Raw genomic sequence first — 21,873 nt, 5'->3', positions numbered from 1 at the left:
ACTTTTCACTTTACAAACCATCATATTTAAAAAAAAAAAAATCAAAGTAAGGATCTTTTCTGAAGTTGAAAGTCGGAACTCATTAAATACAGCCTGGCTATTATCTGGCCAGATGTCTAAGCCAGCTAGCTTTTTGAGATTTTAGGAAACAGATTACACTTTCAGTAAGCTAGCAGATGCTTATTATACACATCTTATTTGACTATAATATGATTAGCACCAGAAAGCCCCATGCTCAAAAATATCTCTTCTATATTTTTTACCAAATTAATTTGATTAACAAACTTCTCTTTTAAAATGCAGTAGCTTAAATAAGTTTTCTTAAGAAAACATAAGGTCCACGGCTAGAAAGACACAGGGGTGGGGGATGATGGTAGCAAAACACTTGCAGATTAAAAAAAAAAAATGAATTATGTGAAACTCATAAAAAGTGTAAGTCCTGCAATAAACATGTTCATATGTTCATAGAATTTGGCATTCTCTTTTAAAACACTCGTTTTGGATTGCTTATCTATGTACCCCAAAGAAGTTGCCTTTCCCTCTTCGCTGGGCCTCGCTGGAATAATCAAGGGAACTACATACAGCTTTACCCCCCCGACACACACCTGGGAGGAAAGGGGACTAAGGGAGCCTCATTCCCTCAACAAACTTTTATTTCTTTTTAAAACATTTATTTATTCATTCATGAGAAGCAGAGCGCGGCAGAGACACGGGGACAGGGAGAAGCAGGGTCCCCGCGGGGAGGGCTGGATCCCCGCAGCCGGGGTCACGAGGCTCCAGGCGCCGCTGCTCTTCTCGCGCACTTACAACGCGGGACACCGGGTTCCCAAACACCGACAGCGGCCTCGCCCCCGGGGGCCTGGTGGCGGACGCGGGGACCCGCGGTCGCCCTGACTCCCAGGGCTCTAGCCCGGGGCTCTAGCCGAAGCCAGGGGCCCGCGGGGACACAAAGGAGCCACTGACTCGATCCGCGCATGTGCGGGAATCGCCTTCACAGGCGAGGCCCCTTCGCAAAGTTTCGAGGAGGCCGCGGTGGGGGACCCCAGAGGGAACCGCAACGGGCGCCAACCGGGGCGGGGGGCTGCAGGGACGTTCTCGCGACCGAGGAGAAGGAGGGGGCGAGAGCAGCAGAGCGGGCGGCGGCCGGCGCTCGGGAGGCAACTTTGTTGAGGATCTTCCGTCGGTGAAACCCGGTCACGGGCCCAGCGAGCCCACCTCGGAGCCGAGCCGCTCCGGTCCGGTCCCGCTCCGCCCTCCTCGGAGCCGCGGGCCGCGGCCAGGAGGGCGCTTGACGCCCCTTCCCCGGCGCCCAGCGCGCGCGGGCAGGACCGACCCGGGGGCGGGGCGGAGGGGCGGGGCGGGGCGCGCGGGGGGCCGGCGGTCGGCGGTCGGCGGTCGGCGGTCGGCGGCCGGGGCCGCAGCAGTTGTTCCCGACATGCACCTCTCGGGAAGGATTTCAAACCCGGCCGCAAGCTCTCCTCCCTCGGCCCGGCCGGCCCCAGCAACAGGCGGCGGCGCGCCTCTCATTGGCCAGGCGGCGCGGCGGCGCGTGCTGATTGGCCGCCCTGCCTCCCGGCCCCGCTTCGGCGCTCGCAGCCACCTCCATTTTGTCGGTAGAGGCGGAAGGAGGAGGTCGAGTCCGGACGCCGAGGTGGTCAGCAGCTAGCTCGTCGGTGCCCGTGGGTTTCGTTCGCTCCGTGCGTCGTCTCTCCCTGGGAGGGGAGGGGGGCTTCGCCGCCGAGCAGGAGCCGCCGCCGCCGCCGTCCCGAGCTTGAAGTCGGTGAGTGGCGGCGGCGCCGCGGGCGCGGCCATGTTGGCGGCCGCGCTCCCCATTGTTGGGGGAAGGCGGCGAGACCGGGGGCCGGGGCGGGCGCGGGCGGCCGGGGGGCCGCGGGGGCCGCCCGGAAGACCCGAACCTTCTGGGCTGGCGCGCCGACTGACCCGGGGGCTGTTGCAATCGTCTGCAAGGCCCTTGCCCTTCCCGAAAGAAGGGGCTCGTTGGTTGGGTGCCCGGCTTCCTTGGGATAGGGGTGGAACCGGGAGTGCGTGGTGCTCGCCCCGAGCCCTTTCCGTGTAGTCGAGATGGGAAATTGGCTTAGGTTGTGGCTTGGGAAAACTTGAAGATGGGGAGGAGCCGAGAGTTCGTAACTGAAGGGGGACACTTTCCGTGACGTCGACGTGTTGCGATACGTGATGGGCCGCGAGATGGGAATATTCGAAGCGGATTTTAAAAACGTGGTCTCTTGAGGAAAACTCCTTTTCGGCCGGTTTCTTGGGAGTGGCTGTAAAAGCTGATGCTTCCCTGCTTTGAACATTTTGGTGACTGGATCCGTGAGACAGGAAAGTCCCCACCCTCCCCGGGGGGGAAATGTAACTCGTGGGGACACTTGCAGACCCCGCCCCCGCCCCCGGGTAGCCGGGCTGGGCGGAGTCCGCGGAGGACAGGGACGAGAGGATTTTCTGTCTTATTAACTAGTTCACGAAGCGGCCATTCTTAACTGTATTTCTGGAGTCCATATGAACCATCCCGTTCCCCCCAGGTTTTTTGAGTTGAAGTAACGGAGTGATCTCTACTTTCCTAGCTAGGACTTCTCTCAAGCTTGTGTGCTAGGAGACTCCGATGTTGGCCTCAGCTCCTAGGCTGAACTCGGCGGATCGGCCCATGAAAACTTCTGTATTGAGACAAAGGAAAGGATCCGGCAGAAAGCAACATCTCTTATCCTGGGCTTGGCAGCAAGGAAGGGGACAGGTGGTGGAAATCCTGCGATCCGAAAAGCAGACCGAAAGGTACAAAATTCATGTTTTGGAACGAACCTCCTAAACCAGTTGTCTTTATTTTTAAAGTGATTGTTCAAAAAATAAAAAATAAAAAAAAATAAAGTGATTGTTCAGATTTTCAGATTGAGCCTTTTATAAAGAAGGTAATAAAGGCTGTGCATACAATGAAGTGTAAATATACAGTGAAGTTAAAGCAGCCGAAGAGCAGTTTTGATTCTTTCCAAAATGAATTCTGGAGTTACAAGTTTGGGGCTACATAACCTTCCTCAAGTTTTGAACTTTTCTTACTGGAATTTTGCTCAATATTTTCTTTCCATTTATGTGTAGGTGACAAAGAAGCTGAAGATGGGTGGTGGAGAGAGGTATAACATTCCAGCCCCTCAGTCGAGAAACGTTAGTAAGAACCAGCAACAGCTTAACAGACAGAAGACCAAGGATCAGAATTCCCAAATGAAGATTGTTCACAAGAAAAAAGAAAGAGGACACACTTACACCTCCTCAGCAGCTGCACGGCAGGCCATGCAAAATGGGGGGAAGAACAAAAATTTTCCAAATAATCAAAACTGGAACTCTAGCTTATCAAGTCCCACTTTACTTTTTAAGTCTCAAACTAATCAGAACTACGCTGGAGCCAAGTTTAGTGAGCCACCATCACCAAGTGTTCTTCCTAAACCACCAAGCCACTGGGTTCCAGTTTCCTTTAATCCTTCTGATAAGGAAATAATGACATTTCAACTTAAAACCTTACTTAAAGTACAGGTATAAAATAAGATAAAATACTAATGTTTAAATTTAGTTCTATTTAAGGGTAGTTGTCAGTTGTTTCAGACCAAATTCACTAGGGAATTAATCTGTAAAATTGCTAATTAATGTAGAAAACATTAGATTTCATCTTAACTGTTTTACGTGTAGTGTGCACTGTGATGTAATGGTAGTATCAGTGCAACTTGAAGTAACTAAATTATTGAGAATTGTACTGGATATTGTGTTCTCAATTGAGTAACTCTTAAACCTGTCAAATTTAGATTTGGGGAATGGTAATCAACTTTTCCTATGGTCTGCTGGGCACAAATACTAATTTAAGATTATCATTCATGGATCAGTAGTTTTACTTGTTGGAAGCTAGTGAATCTGATTATAAGCATCCAGTTAAGACCTACAGGGATTGGAGTAGTTGAATATTTAACAGTTTAAAGTCCTAGAAACACCCAAACCAGGAATATGACAACAACCCAATGCACTGCCAAAAAGAAAATATGAGTTTTTCTTAGAGAATAGTTGCATTTTTGTAAAACTATGCTGGTGAAATGTGGAAAAGGGCACTAGGGGCTATCTAATTTAGATGAGACCATATATCCCAATGGCCGTTTGTTTCATGCACTGGGTGTCTGCCAACTAATGCACCAAAACCATTTCTTACAGAAACAGTATTTGGTGGTCATTGAGTAGCTTTCAAAATACGTTTTTGTATTACAGCACTGCATAAGCTATTCTGACGGTGATGTGGTCTCAAATCATTCCCTGCAAAGCTTACTTGAAGTGGGGAGCTGTATAATGTGAAAGTTTTAAGTACCTTAGGAAAGAGCCATGTAAATATATGTAATAAACTTGTAGCATATGTAAAGTTTTGTTGGCATTTATCCTACAAAAATAGAATATTTTAGTATGAATTTGCTGAATGTAAGACCATGGACTCTGTTTTTATACTATGGCCTGATTTTAAAGGTCCAAAACAAATTGTTTTTAAGTTTGCCCTTGTGCTAAAGTGCCAGTGTATGTATAATTGATCTGGTTGTAAACTATATTTCAAAGTAAATCCTAGTGTAATAAGTTTTATATAACTAAAGGTTTTAAGCTGCTAAAACACTTCCTATTTTTAAGAGATGTGAGATGCAGTATGGGACTAATTTTTCTTTCTTAAGCCCAAAGATTAAACTATTAAAGGTCCCTCCAACCCTAAAGATTCATTCTGGCTTTCAATAATTTTTGTAATCTATAATATGAATATAGTTTAGTGTATGATGTCAGTATATATTTTGTTACTAGTCCAAGTGCAACCCAGGGGACCATTAATGCAAAAGATGTAATTTCTTGCATAATATCTTGATAACGTGTTTTACCTAAATATAAATTAATCCAACATTAACTTACAAATCTGACGAGATCGGGCGCGTTCAGGGTGGTATGGCCGTAGACAACTTACAAATCTGTATGGGAGACTCAATTTAAAAATTAAGTGCCCTATTCTAATTTGGTGGCTTTTTGACATTTTAAAGCAGAATGGCCAAATTGTATTTCCCCAGTTAAACTTAGATTGAGGTGATATTGCTCAAGTCAAATAATGCTATCCTAAAGTTTACATAGTACTTCATGTACATTTGTGAATTTCAAGCATGAAATTAAAAAATAAAATTGCCTCTTCCCCCCCCAGTGGCTTGTTTGTATTTTATAAAAGATTGTTATGACTATCTTTACTATTTTAGAATGCACATAATTAACTGAACTGAAAAATGAAAGTACTGTTGTTTAAGATGTAACCAATTTGCTGATAAAGACATTTGGGTCAGTTCTACAACAGCTCCCCACCCAAGTAGGCTTAACAGTAAAAGGCCACAGAACACTTTAGAAACTAAGCTTCTGATTCATTGGCAAGTCAAATAAAGCAGGTTCAATCACCTGTCTCTTCCTTTTCCTACATTCGAAGGTGACTGAGGTTTCTAGAAAAAAAAGGATTCCTGGGGATCCCTGGGTGGCGCAGCAGTTTAGCGCCTGCCTTTGGCCCAGGGCGTGATCCTGGAGACCCAGAATTGAATCCCACGTCTGGCTCCCAGTGCATGGAGCCTGCTTCTCCCTCTGCCTATGTCTCTGCCCCCTCTATCATAAATTTAAAAAAAAGATAAAAAGAAAAAAAGGATTCCTCAAACTAACTCTTGTGTTTGTCGGTTTTTAGTACTCAGGAGATTCATGAGACACAGGAGAGGCAGACACCTAAGCAGAGGAAGCAGCAGGCCCCTTGTGGGGAACCCCATGTGGGACTCATCCCAGGACCCCGACCTGAGCCAAAGGCAGATGCTCAACCACTGAGCTCCCCCAGGAGTCCAGTGTTTGCATGTTAATATATAAAAGTATAATTTCCACCAGGGAACTTTTTTTGGGGGGGAAGGCATCACAAGAACCACACTTGGTTCCAGTTGGGGGGGGGGGGAGGTGGCTTCAACTAGTTTAATAGGTGGTGAACCCCAGCGCAATGCCATTACTTTTATCATGCAAACAGCAAATAACCGATTCGGAGAAAATCAAAACTTCAGTTTGTTTTTTTTATATTCCCAGTGTAAGGTCTATGAACAATGCCAAGGATCGTCAAACTCAATTTTCTGTAACTGCAGTGAAACTTCATTGGATTTATACAATATATATACTAAGTTTTGGGCTTAGGATCGACTCAAGTGGGAAGTGTTCCAGACTTGAGGATCAAGTACAAAAGGCTTACTAACCATAAAGTTTTTAATAGCTAGGGATAACCTAGGGAAAAGGTTAATGATCATAACATCTCACTCTCAGAAGAGTTACTTACAATTTTGGTTAGCCTACAGGAATTTCCCAAACTATTGTACTTGTGAGAACCAAAAAGTTGTTGTAAAGAGAAACCACCTATCCTCTAAGGCTGAAGTCAGCCATGTAGCCTTGCCTTAAGACTGTCAGAACTTAAATTTGTCATTTTTTTGATGGTGTACAGTATGATGGAATCTGGGTCTATGACCTAGCTTTACATTTAATTTCTAGTTAAGTTCTATTTCCAAAAGCAAGCACAAGGCAGGAAAAAAAAACAAAGGTTTTTGGGTTTTTCTTTAATTGCATTCTCATCGGCAATTACTCTATAAAACAGGAGACAAAGTACATCTCTAAAGCCTCTCATGCAAATGAGGAAGGCCTACCCAGCCACAAACCTGGAAGGCAGAACTAAACCTAAGAGGGGAGGAGGGGACACATTTTTTAGTTCCTAGACCAGTTTATTTCACTCTAGTGTTCAGAGACGGGATCTACAAAAAACTACACACAAAGGCCTTTTACTTCTTTACAAGCTACTCTGTCAATTATCAATAAAAGGAATTTACATGCCTTTTTATTCCAAATAAAGAATCCCAACTTTAATAGGGCGAAACAACTGTTAGAAAATACATAGAAACACAATGCAATAAACATAACCAACACTGTTGGAGGAGGGGGGCAGAGGGAAAAAACCCAAGAGAAGGAAACTTTTCCATAGCAACTATGTCTTAAAGATGTCAATAGCTGAATGAAAACAAATAGGCAGCTTTCTTCATTTCTCAATTAGAACGGCTCTAACTTCCTGGTAGAAATACCATTTAGAGTATTCCTCAACTATCTTTGTGCTGTCTTAGGTCATAGCTTCCCCTTTTCAAAGTATCTCAGGAGTTTGTAAACAACAGTATGGTCAAAAAAGCAATAGAAGGAGACTGAAATTTGGAAAGCCAGAATGGAGACAGGCTGTCACAATTAGTTGTGAGATCTCAGGTTATATTGAACCTTTTTTTCATTCAGGAAGATTACAAAGTAACTTTTGATATATTTTTCCATAAATCTATTAAATCTTCCTTCTACATGAACTGTAGATTCCATTATATTATTTTTTATGTTATAAAAAATTTCCCATTAAAAAAAAAAAAGGCACAAAACAGCAGTAGAGGAACCACATGAAAAAACCATTAACTCCAACCTAGAATTTGCCACTTACTCGCTGTGATATTAGGCAAGTTTGCAAAAAATTTTTTCATCAAACGGGTAAAAATACTTCCATTTCATATCTTCTGTAGTTATGTGCAATATTTTCAAAATTTTTTATAAAGGCTCAAACACTTCCATATTTTTAGATGAGTAACTTCCCACGGAAAGCAGCTAAAATGTGGCAGAAATATGACAAAACTCAAATGTGAGTGATGAAGAATCATGTATAACAAACTTCATATCCTAATAAGGAACTAAGGAATCCAAAACATTTTTGTGATACTATAAAAGTTATTTATTCACTATACACAGAACATGTCCCCTATAAAATGTACATGTAAATCACTAAAAAGTATAATCTGGTGAACATTTTCTCAATTACAGAACATACTAAATCAGTTGGGATAACAGCTCTCTGTCTGCCTCAAAATAATCTAATTATAGCACCCAGAGTCTCCTTTATATCTAATGCAGTTAAATACTTATTTTTGGGATTATCGCCTAATATGTGTTTGAGGAGGCAGAGTTAACAATTTAATATAACTCTAGTATATTACAGTCACTGCACAATAAATCAGTTTATTACAGATTAAAACATTTTTTCATTATTTGTATTAATGGGATGCAAACAGAAATACTGGATACTTTTAAATGTCAGATAACCACAAAATTATCTTTGATAGTATTCTGGGTCTTATAATTACGTTAAGATATGAATGGTGTAAAATAATTACGAATAATACACCTCAAAACAATGAGGCTGTACTGTAATGATTCACTAGATTGTGCTCAGTAGACATTTATTAAATAAGTGAATTTTCTATTTTTCTCCCCAATTACCCAGAACAATTTTTGCCCACAGTAAGGGCTCTGTAAATAAATGTTTGCTGAATATACTGACTTAGGATAGAGGTGAGAAGAGATGGACCCTCTTAGCTAGATGTCAAGTATCAGAATTGGAATTTACCTGGGAAAGAGTGTAAGGAAGATGTAAACTGCACATGGCATACAAGTCAATAAACTTAGATGCCAACAAAGCAAACCATTAAGCAGAAAAACACTGGCACTGGAATAAACAAAGGCAAGATTTGCCAATAGCGAACATGGAACTGACTTTAAGAGATAACCAAGAAAAAGTTTATATTGGACCATACCTTTTCTCACCCAATTCAGTTTGAGACAGACCAACAGAGGCACTGTGAGAGACTATGGCTGTCTTCCTTGATAGTCAGACATCCTAGTTTCCAATCATTTATTATGGACCTGTTACCCATGAATCAATATAAACCTATTCAGATTTAGGGATTAGTTTCCACAAGTACAAAGTTGAATTTCCTTTTATTTGTCCTAAAATGCTTACTTTCAAACTTGAAGGGACTTCAATTATTCCATGTAGTTTCGATAACATTCTTTTATCTTTTCAGACCAGAGTCAAAATATTCGTACAGTATTCATACTGCAGCACCTTCCACCCACCCTTTGGTCGCTTGAACTGCCCTTCTTTGGTTCTTTTTCCGCTTTCTCAGATCTTTCTTGAAGTGTAGTAAGCAGAACTGTACTGGGTATTCCAGCTGCAGTTTGGTCTTAAATAAAAGAAGGATGTTTGTCAGTTTGGTTTTCTTTATTCTTCTCTGTGGTATACAGGATTTTGTTAGTTGAACTGGATGTAGCAGCTTACTGGGCCAAATTTTCAAGAGAATAGTACAATAGTTCCCAGGTCTTTTCCCTGGGTTGTAAACTTAACAGCTCATACTCTATGTAGCACCTTTCCTTTCTCACTGAAGCATTATCTGTCATTTTTCTTCTTGCTTACTTGGCTTCAAAACAAAACAAAACAAAACAAAATGCAGAGAGATCTTAAGTAAAAAGAGAGGTGAAGTGTCAGTCTTCACTTGAGTCTTCATATGACCTACTCTAATATTGATAACAGTGCCAGACACACAGTAGATCCTCCATAATTGTAGAACTATGTAGCCCAAAATCAAAGCACTGTGTAAGGATCCTCATCAAGTATGAGTAGGATCCTAACTATCATGGGTTCAACTGTAATTTAGTCCTTTTGAAGCTGTTAGGTATGTCACTTTAGAAGTAACATATAGAGTTCTCAAGGAAATGGGGGGGGGGACATTTTAAGTGACATAAATAAAAACAAAAATGAGATCATCAGGCCTTCTGTTTCTACACAAAGACTGAACAATTTCAATGGGATATCTCCTCAATCTAGTTTTCTCAAATTATAGTCCTTTAAAAAAAATAAATAAGGACTAGGCCTGGGCTCAAATCTTAGATCTGCCTTTTACAGCCTTTCCTTTGTGTCTCAATTTCCTTATCTGTGATATGGGGTTACTCAAAGTATCTTTCCCCTAGGTTTTATGAAAAGTAAATGAGTTAACACAGCAAGTTTTTAGAACTGTGTCTGGCACATCATAAATACTAAGTATCAGTTAAAATTGTTGTCATTATATAGTAGCTAGAATTCAAACCATAACATACCTAAACCAGTTTCCCCAAGTGGTTATCACTTAATATATTAACTGCTCACTGACATTCAATGCAGAAGTATTTTAAATCAAGCCATAAATATAAGGCCCAATACATCTTGTTTAGGACGGGGAAGAGCAGTATTGGACCATCCAATAATGAAAATATAAACTTACAATTAGCGGACTCAAATTTCATTTTAATACTTATATTAATACTACCAATAATCTCTATTATTTAACCCAAGGGGCTTAATATGCAATCATGAAACTCTGACATTACATAAGGAATTTTTAATAGTATATAAAAGATGTACCTTTCTGGCAGGATCTATCATTTCCAAAGAAAAGCTAGTTGTGCCTAGTGCAACACTGATTTAAAATATTCCTAAATCTACAAGAATTGTTTCCACTGTTATTTTAGAATTTCATTCAAAACTATAATAATTCCAGTTAATCATTATTTCCTTCATTTTGTTTTTATTATAGCATGTTTGCTTAATTTACAGCAAGCAGAAAATAAGCTGGGTCTTGTTTTGATCCAAACATTGATGTTTTAAAGGTTGTACACAATATTTGTTAAAAAGAACATATAAAAATACCTTTTTAGAAGCTTCTATAAGAAAGAAAATACAAAGTTTAACCCCACAACTTTCCTCTTTGCTAGAACTGCAAACTACTGCTACAGTTTTAAATAGACTTTTTGTTGTTTAAACTATACATCCAGGAAAATCTAAAAAATTAAAGAAACGTGCATATAAATGATTGCATAGCAGAACATGAACATTAACTGCAAACAGTAAAGAAATGAAAGTTAGAAATACTATCAAATATACAAAGGTTCTAGAATCAATCCTTTAAACACATTCCACAAACAGTATTTAAAAACCATCTTTTGTTCTTTTACAGGCAATGCCTATATTACTAAAACCAAAATTGAAAAAAAGTAATCCTCTAAAAGGAATCGTTTTCCCACAATCTTTCTTATACCTGCAAGCAAGCAATCTAAAATTTTAAAAGATGCTAGCTTTTATTCTGAAATGAGATTGGACATGTCCTTTTTATTGCCCCCCAAACGATCTCTCAGAGAAATGCTAGAAATTATAAGTGGTTAGGGTCTTTTTTTTTTTTAAAGTCAGGTATTTATTGCCAGGTACTACATTGATAATCAAACTCAGAGATGTGACTCTTAATTCTTTTTCCAATATATTTTAAATTTCATGGCACCATAGAATCACCTAGAATGGGAGTGTTCTCTTTCAACTTGCCTCATGTGAAATAAGCTGAGGTGTGAAGAACAAGCCTCCTTCATAAAGTGGTAGACGAATTTTGATACAAATGCACAGGGCAGGTGCTAGAAGCATCAAAATTCAGTTTTTATACTCTGCATATGCATAAACAAAACCTACTTTGAAACAATTTACTTGCTGCTTTTTAATAGCAGTAAGAAAACTAAGCAATATGACCAGCAATGCTCCTTAAAGTTTAGAGTAACTACATGAGAGCATTTTTCCCCTTAAAATGATTTCTGCCATCATTGACCTGCTCAAATTTTAAGGTGAGTTCTTCCGATGTTTTTATGTTCCAAATCTTCAAGAAACCAGAAAAAGTAGTGAAGGCTCCATGTTTCAGTCAAAAACTCAATCTTCCCCAATCCTACTTAACGCGGTTGGCATCATTCCCCAAGACAGCGGGGTTAACAAAAGAACTATTCCACGCTCTGTCTTAAATTAACTATTATCACGGGCCTAGACATCTTAACAAGACAAAAAGGTCCACCCTGAACCTAAATGTGTCTGATCAGTGTTGTACTGTGGCTACAACTTCACTTTTGTATCATTCTATCTTATTAGCAAGCTACATTTCTAGGTTAACAGTTCTACCAAATATGGATATGAAAGTTTATTTTTAATAAGACAATGTTGCAAATTATGGTCAACCAACATCTTTTCACCAATACTTCAAGCATAAAAAATGAGAATCTTTACAAAAATATACAGAGACACCACAAATTGGTAGCTGCCCATAACATTAAACAAACTGGACTCTTAAGAGTGGCTTCTCAACAGCATATCATTTTAATTATAACCATTTGCCTGGTACAGGGAAAACTGACAAGTGTTTTTTTAAGCATCATTGCAACATTGTATTCCTGATAATTTAAGTAAACCAAACTATGAGTAAATGAATGATACATGCCTAAAAATATCAAGGTTTTTACTATCAGTGGCCACTGGACTTAGGACTAGTCCAAGACCTTGATCTAGATTTTGACCTAGACCTAGATTGTGATCTTGACTGAGATTTGGATCTAGGTGGTTCTTTTTTCCTTGATTCCTTTTCATATCTTGAGCCAGACTTATAATGTGTTTTGGAATCTGTTTTAGAGGTGCCTCTAGTTTTGGTGTGAGATGCAGACCTAGAACGTGATTTAGCCTTCATTTCTTTCTTGGGCTGGGACTTGGACCGTGATCTTGAATTGGATTTAGATCTTGAAAAAGATCGATTTCGGTGTTTGAATCTTTCAAAACAGAGGAGAGATACAATTAGAGTAAAAATTAGATTCTATATTAATCAAATTTGTTATTTTTAGAGCAAAAGTTCACTCTGAAATTGAAAAAACGTTTAAGTCTTTTTCAAAGCAAAGTTATTTACCTATCATTGTCGGAATGGCTTCTGCTACGCCGTGGTCTTCCAGCCGGTCTACTGCTAAAAAGTACATCAGAAAGAGCAAACAGTGACAAATGTCTATTTACAGTCTTCTAAAATTTTTAATTAAAAAAAAAAAAGAGCCATAAAACTTTTTAAATGAAGCACTAAAATATTTTTAGTTTCAATGAAGCATTCAATGTATATAATTAAAGTGTACAAAATATTAAAAAATTAAAAGCTAACAAACATAAATCTTTTCTGAATATTACTGTACTACACACATCACACTTACTTTCTAGGACTATAAGATCTTCTATAGTTGTAGTCAAAGGACCGGCTTCTTGATCTTCTTCTTTCATAACTTCGGCTTCTAGAACGTCTGTATCTGTCATAATCATCATAGCGTGAAGAACTGTACACATTCCTCCCTTCCTTGGCTTTCATTTGATTTGGAGCTATGAAATAAACAAAACAAAATATTTAGAAATGTTAATACCTTATATAGTAAGTCTTCAAATTATAGGAAAATTTTCCTTATTTGCCTCCCTTATACCCCTAAATCGGCATCAAGGTTAATACAACTATTGATCTTGGAAAAGGGATTTGTTTTTAAGGAAGTCTATCAAAATACTGTTTTATGTTAAAAATGATACTTTCGGGCAGCCTCTATGGCGCAGCGGTTTAGCGCTGCCTGCAGCCCAGGGCGTGATCCTGGAGACCTGGGATCGAGTCCCATGTCAGGTTCTCTATGGAGCCTGCTTCTCCTTCTGCCTGTGTCTCTGCCCCCCCCCACCCCCGTGTCTGTCATGAATAAATAAATAATAAATCTTTTAAAAAAATAATAAAATAAAAATGATACTTTCAAGTATCTTCCCAACTATTTTTTTTTCAGACCTTTTCACCATTTGGCTTGCTGTCAAAAAATATGCCACTAACTCCAACATGAGGAAAATTTACCACATTTTTAAAATTTCCAAATTAAAATATGAATGACTGAACCATATGATAATTTGGAATTATTCTGTGCGTTTTTCACTTTTTAGGAATACAATTAACAACGATAAAATACTTATTGGTAGCCTAGGAACAATGTTTTAGTATCAAAATGCAGTGATAATGGTTGGTTATATGGTTCTGAGAGAACACAACAAAAGTGGAAAAGAGCACTTATCGGATGCCTTAGCCAGTACCCCTGGACAGTCCTCAATTCCCATTACCTCATTCAAGTCTATGAAGCAAGTACTAGAAGTCTGTGTGTTTATAAAAATACCACAGCGAATACCCAAGAACCCACCACCCAATGCAAGAACCAGAGAATTACTGGCAGTTAGCGTCTACTTCCATGCCCCTCCTTTCTTCAGCAGCTATATTCATCTCTTAATATATTGCCCAAGGTAACAAAATGGTTGAGCCCAAATTCAAACCCAGGTCTATGACTCCAAAGCCTGTACTCCTGCCTCATTAGCATGCAGCCTACACCTGATTAGCTGGTGTTTGCTTGCATAATAAAAACCACAAACTAATATAAAATCAATTCTAGGTTTCACCTATAATTTTTCTCAGTTTAATTCTATCTATTCATTTCCACAGACAAGCACCCACACAAATAGCCAATTATACTGTGAAGGTCTTTATGAAGAGAAATGGCTGAAAGGACCCAATACTTTCCAAATTATTTCCCTTTTAATTCCACCCCCAGTAATTTAAACACGCCGCAGCGCATAGTATTGATCGACTTTCTTAAAAAGTCCAAACACGTATTTCAGGCATTCTAATCTTCACATTCTACCTTTTTGCAAAGTATGTGAGATTATCTATTCAAAAATTATCTTTTTAGATTTCGAACAGATAGACAAATTGCAAATACTTCCAAAAAAAAAAAAAAAAAAAAAGAAGAAGATACTAAGCACTGTTTAAAAATGACGTATTATACATATACATATATTAGGCATAAGGGTACTTACTCTTTCGATCCCCCTGTGCGAACTGTATTTCAATTTGGCGTCCACAAATCCATTTTCTGTCCAAATTATGTAAAGCATCTTCAGCATCACGGACATCCTCAAATGTGCTAAATGTTAAGGGGCTTGGGAAGTTTTGCATACTTTGATAATGAATGAATGCTCAGATGGCAAGTCTGGAACAACTCACAATCTTTCAATATTATTCTAGAAAATCATCCAGACCTCACTTATTTAGGTTGGTTAATTTGGCTATAGACACTTCACAGCATTAAAAGCACTTGTGATTTCCTACAGCATACATTTGAAAACACACGTGAATACACATTATAAAGTTATTAAAGATCTGTTGTAGCTGAACTACCAAGTAATGCTAGCAAAAAATTTCCAAGTTTTAATGAAAGTTTTACAAAACAAAAAATATCAGCTCTATGCTGTATACTAAAACAAAAATTTCTTAAAATAAAACCAAAACTGTTTTTCATTTATGTTTAAGGAAAAAAAAGAAAATGCCAATAGTTCTTGTGTAAGCAAGCAGAATATACCTTACCTTACAAGAGATAAAGCATTAACTTCCATCTTATTTTGCTGTTTTTCTCCGATATACCTAACACTATTACTTCATGTAGCTGTCTTCCTTATGCCATACAGTGAAGGCTGGTATGCAATCCACTTGTGGATTATCAAGACAGAATCAAGCAATAAATACTCAAGACATCACTATACCAAAAGCGTATTACACCCATGCACAGACTATAAAAGCATGCGGTCAAAAAAATAACAGACCATTTCTAAAGATTCCTGGACTGGAAAGCCCTAACTGTAATACTAAAAATACAGCTTCCTGCAAGAAGTGGGTCTGGGACTGGTTTTTAACCTGAGAATTTCAAGGTAACATTTATATAAACCTGAGAGGGTCTGCGAGTACCATTTTCTGACTTGAGATGCTGCTGCCACCTTGCCCTCTTCCCTCATTGTCAGCAATAAAACTATGTGAACCCTTGACTTTACAAAGTTATTCTGCCCAAATTTAGCTCCTTTCTTAAAACCACCATTCTGATGGAAGCCAAACAAATATTCAGAGCAGTTTGATATAAAAGCTTTGGAAAGGGAAACAGGTTAAGTCTGGGTATAGATTTTTCACTCTATCCTAAAAATCTAACTTTTCCATTTACATATCTCAAAATTGAGAGACAAGAAAGCAGATCTTGAGCTGATTAAAAAACATCGCCAAAGATACACACTCCCTTCAAGACTGACACTAATATCCATTTCAGATATCAAAAAGGTCTGCCTCATCAGATTTCCTATTTTTTGTTCTGAAAGGAGTTAACCGTATCAAGTTCCCAGTTCTCTCGTCCTGAAGCTATTACGTGCATGTTAATGCAAGACAGGTTTCCCCAAGTCCTAAGTCATGGGGCTTTCAACATGAAAAAGCAAAGGATGATAGGGAGTTTAGAATGCTGAGTACTATAATGGAATACCCCTCAAGATTAATGAAGTTGAGCTCTAAAAGTATTTTTAAAAGTTCACTTAATGGATATACTACTTACTATCCCAGGGGACAGAATATAATTTTCTTTTTAGAGGGTTATAATTAAAAGGTATCAAAGTTATTGAGATTAACTCCTTTTCTGGACCTACCCTCAAAAACAGAATCCTGGGCTGGATGAACCACGGCAAAGTTCTACTATACGTGTTAAGAAAAGGCTAACTGGGAACGGGGTCAAATATCAATCTGATGTTGGTAATGGAGAAATTTGTACTCAGGATCTGCAAAATCCTGAGACTGATTTCTTTTTAACTATTTTAAGAATATAAAGACTTTAGGTATAAGTATGTGATTCTCCTTTAGACGGATAACAACTCTCTTCTAGCCCAAGTATCACATACTCTTGAGTCAAATCACTGTTGATCCAGGTTCCCAAGCCACCCCAACCTAGATAAAATTGGGTCAACACGGAAGCCAGAAAGCATCGCTTAAAAACAAAAACAAAAAAAACAACCACAAGCCAAATATAGCTCTTATTCTCTCTGTAACAGAGCTTTGCAACCAATTCTCTCACCTGTCCTTGATCACTAACTACCTTTGTAGAAGTAACAGCTTTCAGCATTTCCCCTAAGTCTCACTAGGACTCCTGCTAAGTTTCAAGAGACTTACTGAATTTAAGCAGTAACAATATTTCCTAGTCTCATGCCCACAGTCCAAACCTTTGCTGTCTCACTGAAGGAAGTTAAAGGTCACCTAAAACTCCAGGTCAGGGAATGACCTCCTATAGATTCTGATTAGGTACTCATACAAAGGAGAATGTCTTCTGCAATCCACTCAGGGCTAACTGATGGTATGTGGGAAAGCAGTGCAGGACCAGCAGCCTTCAGAGAGCTAAGTTTAGAAGTCAGGGGTATGTATGTGCGCCCACCCCCCAACCCCAGCCACTTTAAAATCTATAAACAGGTATTATCTCCAGTGGATTTGACCTTACAAGACTACCAGAATTGTTTCTAAGTAGTTCCCAGTGCTAGCATCTGTCTCCCATTTTAAGCACGACTCTGTGGAGTCGGCTTGACCGTAGAACCTCATGCTACTCCAAAGAGCACTGTCTACTACCCTATGGGATCTGACCATCTGGTCCAAAACAGAAATATGCTGAGTTTAAACTTAACATTACATCCTGGTACACTTTAACTTGACAAGCTAAGAGAGAGTGCATTTATACAAGACCACAATCACAACATCAAGGCCCACATAAATCAAGTTACAGGTTTTGTCACTAGACCAAACCAGAATAGTTTTGAAAATTAACTGCTTACAAAACATTAAAAAAAAAAAAAAAGGAAAAGTTATTCTGTAGGATACATCAGGTATGACTCCTTTAATCTTGGCCATCATTCAACTTCATCTTGACCTTTAACTCTTTAAGTGCTTGTCAGAAGGACTTGTCATGAGATGCTTGGCCAAATATGACAGATGGCTTTATCTTTAACTTTGAAAAACAACCTTTTCCCCCTTTTGTAGATAAAGCGAGGCTTTGTCTCCCATTAGGCTTGTCCTTCTTCCAGCTTTTCTTTATTTTTTCTTTTCCCAAACTCTCCCTTCTCTTCAAGCCTGATCCTTAAGAGGTCTTTGGCTTGTCTACTTGCCTTAAGTGTTGAACTCTACTCTAAAGGTTCTTTCATGCTTTCTCTTTGGGGTCGCCATAACTGTACAGCTTTACATTCTCTGAGGTAACAACAGAGGACAGCAAATTAGGGGACAATATTAAAGAAGTTTACCTCATTGTTATACAATTTGTTTTTGATCAAGTGATTCAAATTAACAGACAATACCAAACTTTAATTGCTAAGCACAAGAACATATTAACTTTTAATTTGACTTACATTATAGGTGGTAGCAACCAGAGTGTATTCAAATTTAAATCACATACTATAATCATTGATTTGAGTTTCAGCAGCATGAATGGGAATTTAAATACTTTACTGTTTTTGGATTAACTTTAAGAAATAGTTAAGAGCAATGTGTGAGTCAGAATTAATTTTCAAAAAATTTGAAGACATAAAACATTAGAGGACAAAAGTAAACTACTTTTTAGATGTTACCTCTTACATAAACTTGAATTTCAAACTCCAACACCCCTCACTAATCAGCCATCTGAAGAAAGGATATTGAACATAAGCAAATCCTCTTGGACGGCGTGTGTAGAAATCAAGTGGAACATACACATCAACTATAGGACCATAACGACCAAATTCTCGTCGTAAATCTTCAGACCTAAAACATCATAAAAAGACCCCCAGTTTTTATTTTCACTTCTTTAAAAAAAATTGTAAGAAATAGCTATCTTTCTGTAATCTGAATAAATGAAAGGGATTGTGCCGTACCCCTGGGTGACCGTTTGCTTTCTAAATCTCAACATCAAGAGGCAACTTTAAGTGCATAAAAATATACAGGCAATCTCTTTTCTGAAAAAGGAACACTAAGATCCAAGATCTCTGGAAGACAATGCAGTCTGTATTACTATTTTACAGGAACAGGAAAAGGCACCTAAGGAAACCTGGTCACAATTTATCTACTGTTTCTAACCACATCTTTAATTTTTCATAAAAGGCACAGTAGCATTAGATTCTACGTATTTCTAGTGTTTCTCTTTTAAAGTACCAAACCAATACTAGTACTCCGAAAAATATCAAGCACTTCCATACTAAAATTTTAGCGACAGGGTGGGACACTTAATAGGAGGTAAAGGTTTGTAAAGTCACAAATGTAACTCCTCAAATCATAAAGGTCAAAATGACATAAAGGAAAAATATTCTAGACTCTAGGACACAGTTTACTTTCCTACCTAAAGTTAGGACAGAAAAATATAAGTCACACAGGGGTACCAAAATAAATTTGCCTTTTCAGGGATTAGGGCGATTGTGAAACCTAACATATCTTTTACTGATGAGACCTCTTTCAAAAAAAAATTCTGATGGCAACTACAAGCAATTAAGGGAATTGGTGAGAACAAAGCCGGATTATCCAATTTTAGTTTTACAGCGTCCTAAACCTCACTTCTCAAAGGGGCGACCGGTTATTTCCGGCAGATGGGAAGAACTAGTTCGCACCGTCTAATTGGAATAATTTATCTTCCCATTTCCAACATTCCCTTTCTCCAAACCTCTCCAACATTTTCAAAATCAGAAGTACAACACAACAACAAAAAAAGGGTTGCGAATGCTTCGCCGCACGTGCCCCTCCCCCGATCCCGTTATTTCGCTGCAATTTAACTACCAAAAACAAAACAAAACAAAACAACACCCCCCCCCCTTGGGCCGAGGGGGCGTGTACCCCAAAGAACGTGAACTTCAGATCAATGCGGAGAGCGGGGCGTTCGGCCGCGGCGGGGGCTGGGCGCACCGAGACGCCGGGAGGAAGGGGCTCCCGAGTGCAAGGGAGGAGGGGAGACCGAAACCCCGCCACGCGGCCTGCGTTCCCCCCAACCGCCCCCCCCGCGGCCCGCGTTCCCCCCGTAACCGTCCCCCCCCCGCGGCCCGCGTTCCCCCCCCAACCGCCCCCCCCGCGGCCCGCGTTCCCCCGTAACCGGCCCCCCCCGCGGCTCGCGTTCCCCCCGTAACCGCCCCCCCCCCGCGGCCCGCGTTCCCCCAACCGCCCCCCCGCGGCCCGCGTTCCTCCCCCAATTCCCCCCCCCCGCGGCCTGGGAGGACCCGGGCGCCGCCCTCGCTCCCACGCGGCGGGTGAGGCGGCGGCGCGGCCTAGCCGGGGCCCGAAAGCCCGCGCGGGACCCGCCATCTTCGCCTTCCCCTCCCCCGGCCCAGCGCGCCGCCGCCGCCGCCGCCGCCGCCGCACGAGTCCTCCCCAAGCGCCCGCGGCCTCCCCGGGTAGGCCCGGAGCCCCTCCCCTGTACACACCTGGTGTCGTCGGCCACGTTCCTTACGAACAGAGAGGTGTTGGGGGGGCGCAGGTAGCGGGACATGACGGCGACGTGAGTCTCGGCAGGGGCACTAACGGGCTCAGGAAACCGTCCGCGGATCCGGCGGTAGATCCTCAGACACTCAGCCCGAGGGCTCCGCTACGAAACCGCCTCTTCTCGCGAGACTTCACTCCCGCCTCCACCCCCTCCCCCCGCCACCTGGGCTCGACGCCGGGACTGGCAACGGCTCTTTCCCGCGAGATCACCGGGCGTGCGCCTGCGCAGGCGGGCGGCGGGGGCGGGGGGTGGATACGTGCCGCAGCCTCGCTCTCATTCATTGGCTTCTGGCGCGGCCTCTTCCCCCTCCCCCAAGCCCGCTCTTTCTTTCTTTTTTTTTTTTTTTTTCTTCGTGCTTTATTTTCCCGCCCTTTTCTGCTTTGCACCGGTTTCCCCTCCCTTCCTCCCCTTGCAAGTCAGGAAGTAGAGGTTTTAACCCCCTACGCCCGAAGCTTACAGTTTTTGCTAACCTGACAATTTAAAAAATTAGAAATCGAAGAGACCGCCGTACGATTTCCTGTCTGGTCCAAGTTATGCCTTAGCTTTTATGAGATCGCTGACCTGCAAGGGGACGAGATTTATGTCCCTGTTGGGGGGGGGGGGTGCCTCCGCACAGCTCTCTGCACGTCGTGGGCGCACTCCCGGAGGACCCGTGCCCCGGGTTGCCCCCTTCTCCATCATTTCCTCCACCTCTCCAGCCTCTTTCCTCCCGATTAGGCCGCTCTCAACCTTTCGATTGCAATGCAATGCAAATCTCACATCTTCATCTCCACTGTCATCCACAGCTATTTTGTTGTTGTTGTTGTTGTTGTTGTTGTTGTTGTTGTTGTTGCTAGTGGCCCGTATTGCAGGGGTCCTTCCAACTTTTGGGTCTCAGAACCTCTTCATGCTCTTAGAAATTAGGGAAAATGCCAAAGAGTTCTGTTTATGCGGGTTGTAGGTGTTAATATTTACTGAGCTAGAATTTAAAATGGAGAAAGTTTTAGGACGCAGGAACACGCAAGCACACATTCCACACCCCCCTCATCACACATCCTGTAGCTTCCCAGCAGCTCCACTGTGTATTTGTGAGAGACTGCGCATGAAAAAGACAATGTTTACTATGGTTTTAACTCTTTGAAGAGGTTCTAGGGACCCTTCCCAGACCACAGATTGAGAACCATTCCCTGCTCTACCAGATTCAATTTTGGGAGATGAGGGATAACCTATTAAAATGCCTCTGGCATGTAGCAGGTAGCACTTTGCAAAGCAGATTAGCAGGGACTCAAGTACTGTTTAATTAAATGAGCTTTTACTTTACAAAAGGCCACAAAAAGCATTATTTTTGCATCAATCAGCACCCAAAGCAATTACATGACTTGACATGGGTGGTGATGGTCTGTTGTGCTCTGTAGCAGAGCTATTGTTTTTCTACATTTTACCTTTTCCAAGAAGCTTTGGACACAATTTATGAAAACATTTATTAATTACCTGTTATGTGTCAGACGTTGTGCTAGATGCTGGAAATACAGTGATGAAAAACGTGGAATTTATGTTTTTATAGAAAATAAGCAAATAAGTGCAGTAATTGCAGATTTGTGATATGAAATGGTAATGTGAAAGTTCAAAAAAATTTTTTTTTAAAGACAGAGGGTTGTGTAGGTTGTGTAGGAAGGTCTTGCTGAGCACTCCCCTCTCTCGAATTAAACATTTTTTAGTAGCTGGAAAACAGTCTTTTGTACATTATCTTGAGATAGAGGAAATTTACATAGGTACTCCAGCCATTCAGTTTTATATGTATAAAGGTTT

At 40.8% G+C, this 21,873-nt stretch overlaps 2 protein-coding genes across 14 annotated transcripts; one reads left to right on the top strand and one right to left on the bottom strand.

Annotated features, from left to right (window-relative positions):
* Positions 1-1,386: 1,386 nt before the first annotated feature.
* Positions 1,387-5,208, top strand: PNRC2 (proline rich nuclear receptor coactivator 2). 4 transcript variants are annotated; one of them, XM_072827826.1, is made up of 3 exons: positions 1,387-1,780; positions 2,583-2,787; positions 3,106-5,208. In XM_072827826.1, the coding sequence occupies exon 3, from the start codon at positions 3,124-3,126 to the stop codon at positions 3,541-3,543; it is 420 nt and encodes a 139-aa protein (XP_072683927.1). In that variant the 5' UTR covers positions 1,387-1,780; positions 2,583-2,787; positions 3,106-3,123; the 3' UTR covers positions 3,544-5,208. The 4 variants fall into 4 exon arrangements, with proteins under 4 accessions (XP_072683927.1, XP_072683930.1, XP_072683929.1 ...); XM_072827829.1 differs by having other exon boundaries at positions 1,541-1,679; positions 2,587-2,787; XM_072827828.1 differs by having other exon boundaries at positions 1,547-1,679.
* Positions 5,209-7,795: 2,587 nt separating this feature from the next.
* On the bottom strand, positions 7,796-20,237 carry SRSF10 (serine and arginine rich splicing factor 10). 10 transcript variants are annotated; one of them, XM_072827818.1, is made up of 7 exons: positions 20,027-20,236; positions 18,282-18,386; positions 14,621-14,724; positions 12,949-13,111; positions 12,660-12,713; positions 12,424-12,525; positions 7,796-9,107 (listed from the first exon to the last, which is right to left on the bottom strand). In XM_072827818.1, exons 1-7 carry the CDS (start codon positions 20,089-20,091, stop codon positions 9,047-9,049), a joined length of 654 nt encoding a protein of 217 aa, XP_072683919.1. In that variant the 5' UTR covers positions 20,092-20,236; the 3' UTR covers positions 7,796-9,046. The 10 variants fall into 10 exon arrangements, with proteins under 10 accessions (XP_072683919.1, XP_072683922.1, XP_072683923.1 ...); XM_072827820.1 differs by lacking the exon at positions 7,796-9,107 and adding an exon at positions 9,171-9,341; XM_072827819.1 differs by lacking the exon at positions 7,796-9,107 and adding an exon at positions 17,475-17,837 and having other exon boundaries at positions 11,063-12,525; positions 14,621-14,717; positions 18,215-18,386; positions 20,027-20,197.
* Between the last annotated feature and the right edge of the window lie 1,636 nt (positions 20,238-21,873).

Source organism: Canis lupus, chromosome 5, assembly GCF_048164855.1.
Source record: "Canis lupus baileyi chromosome 5, mCanLup2.hap1, whole genome shotgun sequence".
In the NCBI taxonomy this organism is placed as follows: Eukaryota; Metazoa; Chordata; class Mammalia; order Carnivora; family Canidae; genus Canis; species Canis lupus.
The sequence above is the reverse complement of the archived record's forward strand: the minus strand, read 5'-3'. Positions and strand labels throughout refer to the sequence as shown.

Excerpts from the sequence above, each read along its gene's own strand:
- PNRC2 (XM_072827826.1), top strand. The coding sequence starts at position 3,124 with ATGGGTGGTGGAGAGAGGTATAACATTCCAGCCCCTCAGTCGAGAAAC.
- SRSF10 (XM_072827816.1), bottom strand. The coding sequence starts at position 20,091 with ATGTCCCGCTACCTGCGCCCCCCCAACACCTCTCTGTTCGTAAGGAAC. Across the intron at positions 14,725-18,281 it reads AGAGGATTTGCTTATGTTCA|ATTTGAGGATGTCCGTGATG; the intron begins ATATCCTTTCTT and ends AACATTTAGCAC. Across the intron at positions 12,526-12,659 it reads AGCCATTCCGACAATGATAG|ATTCAAACACCGAAATCGAT; the intron begins GTAAATAACTTT and ends CTGTTTTGAAAG.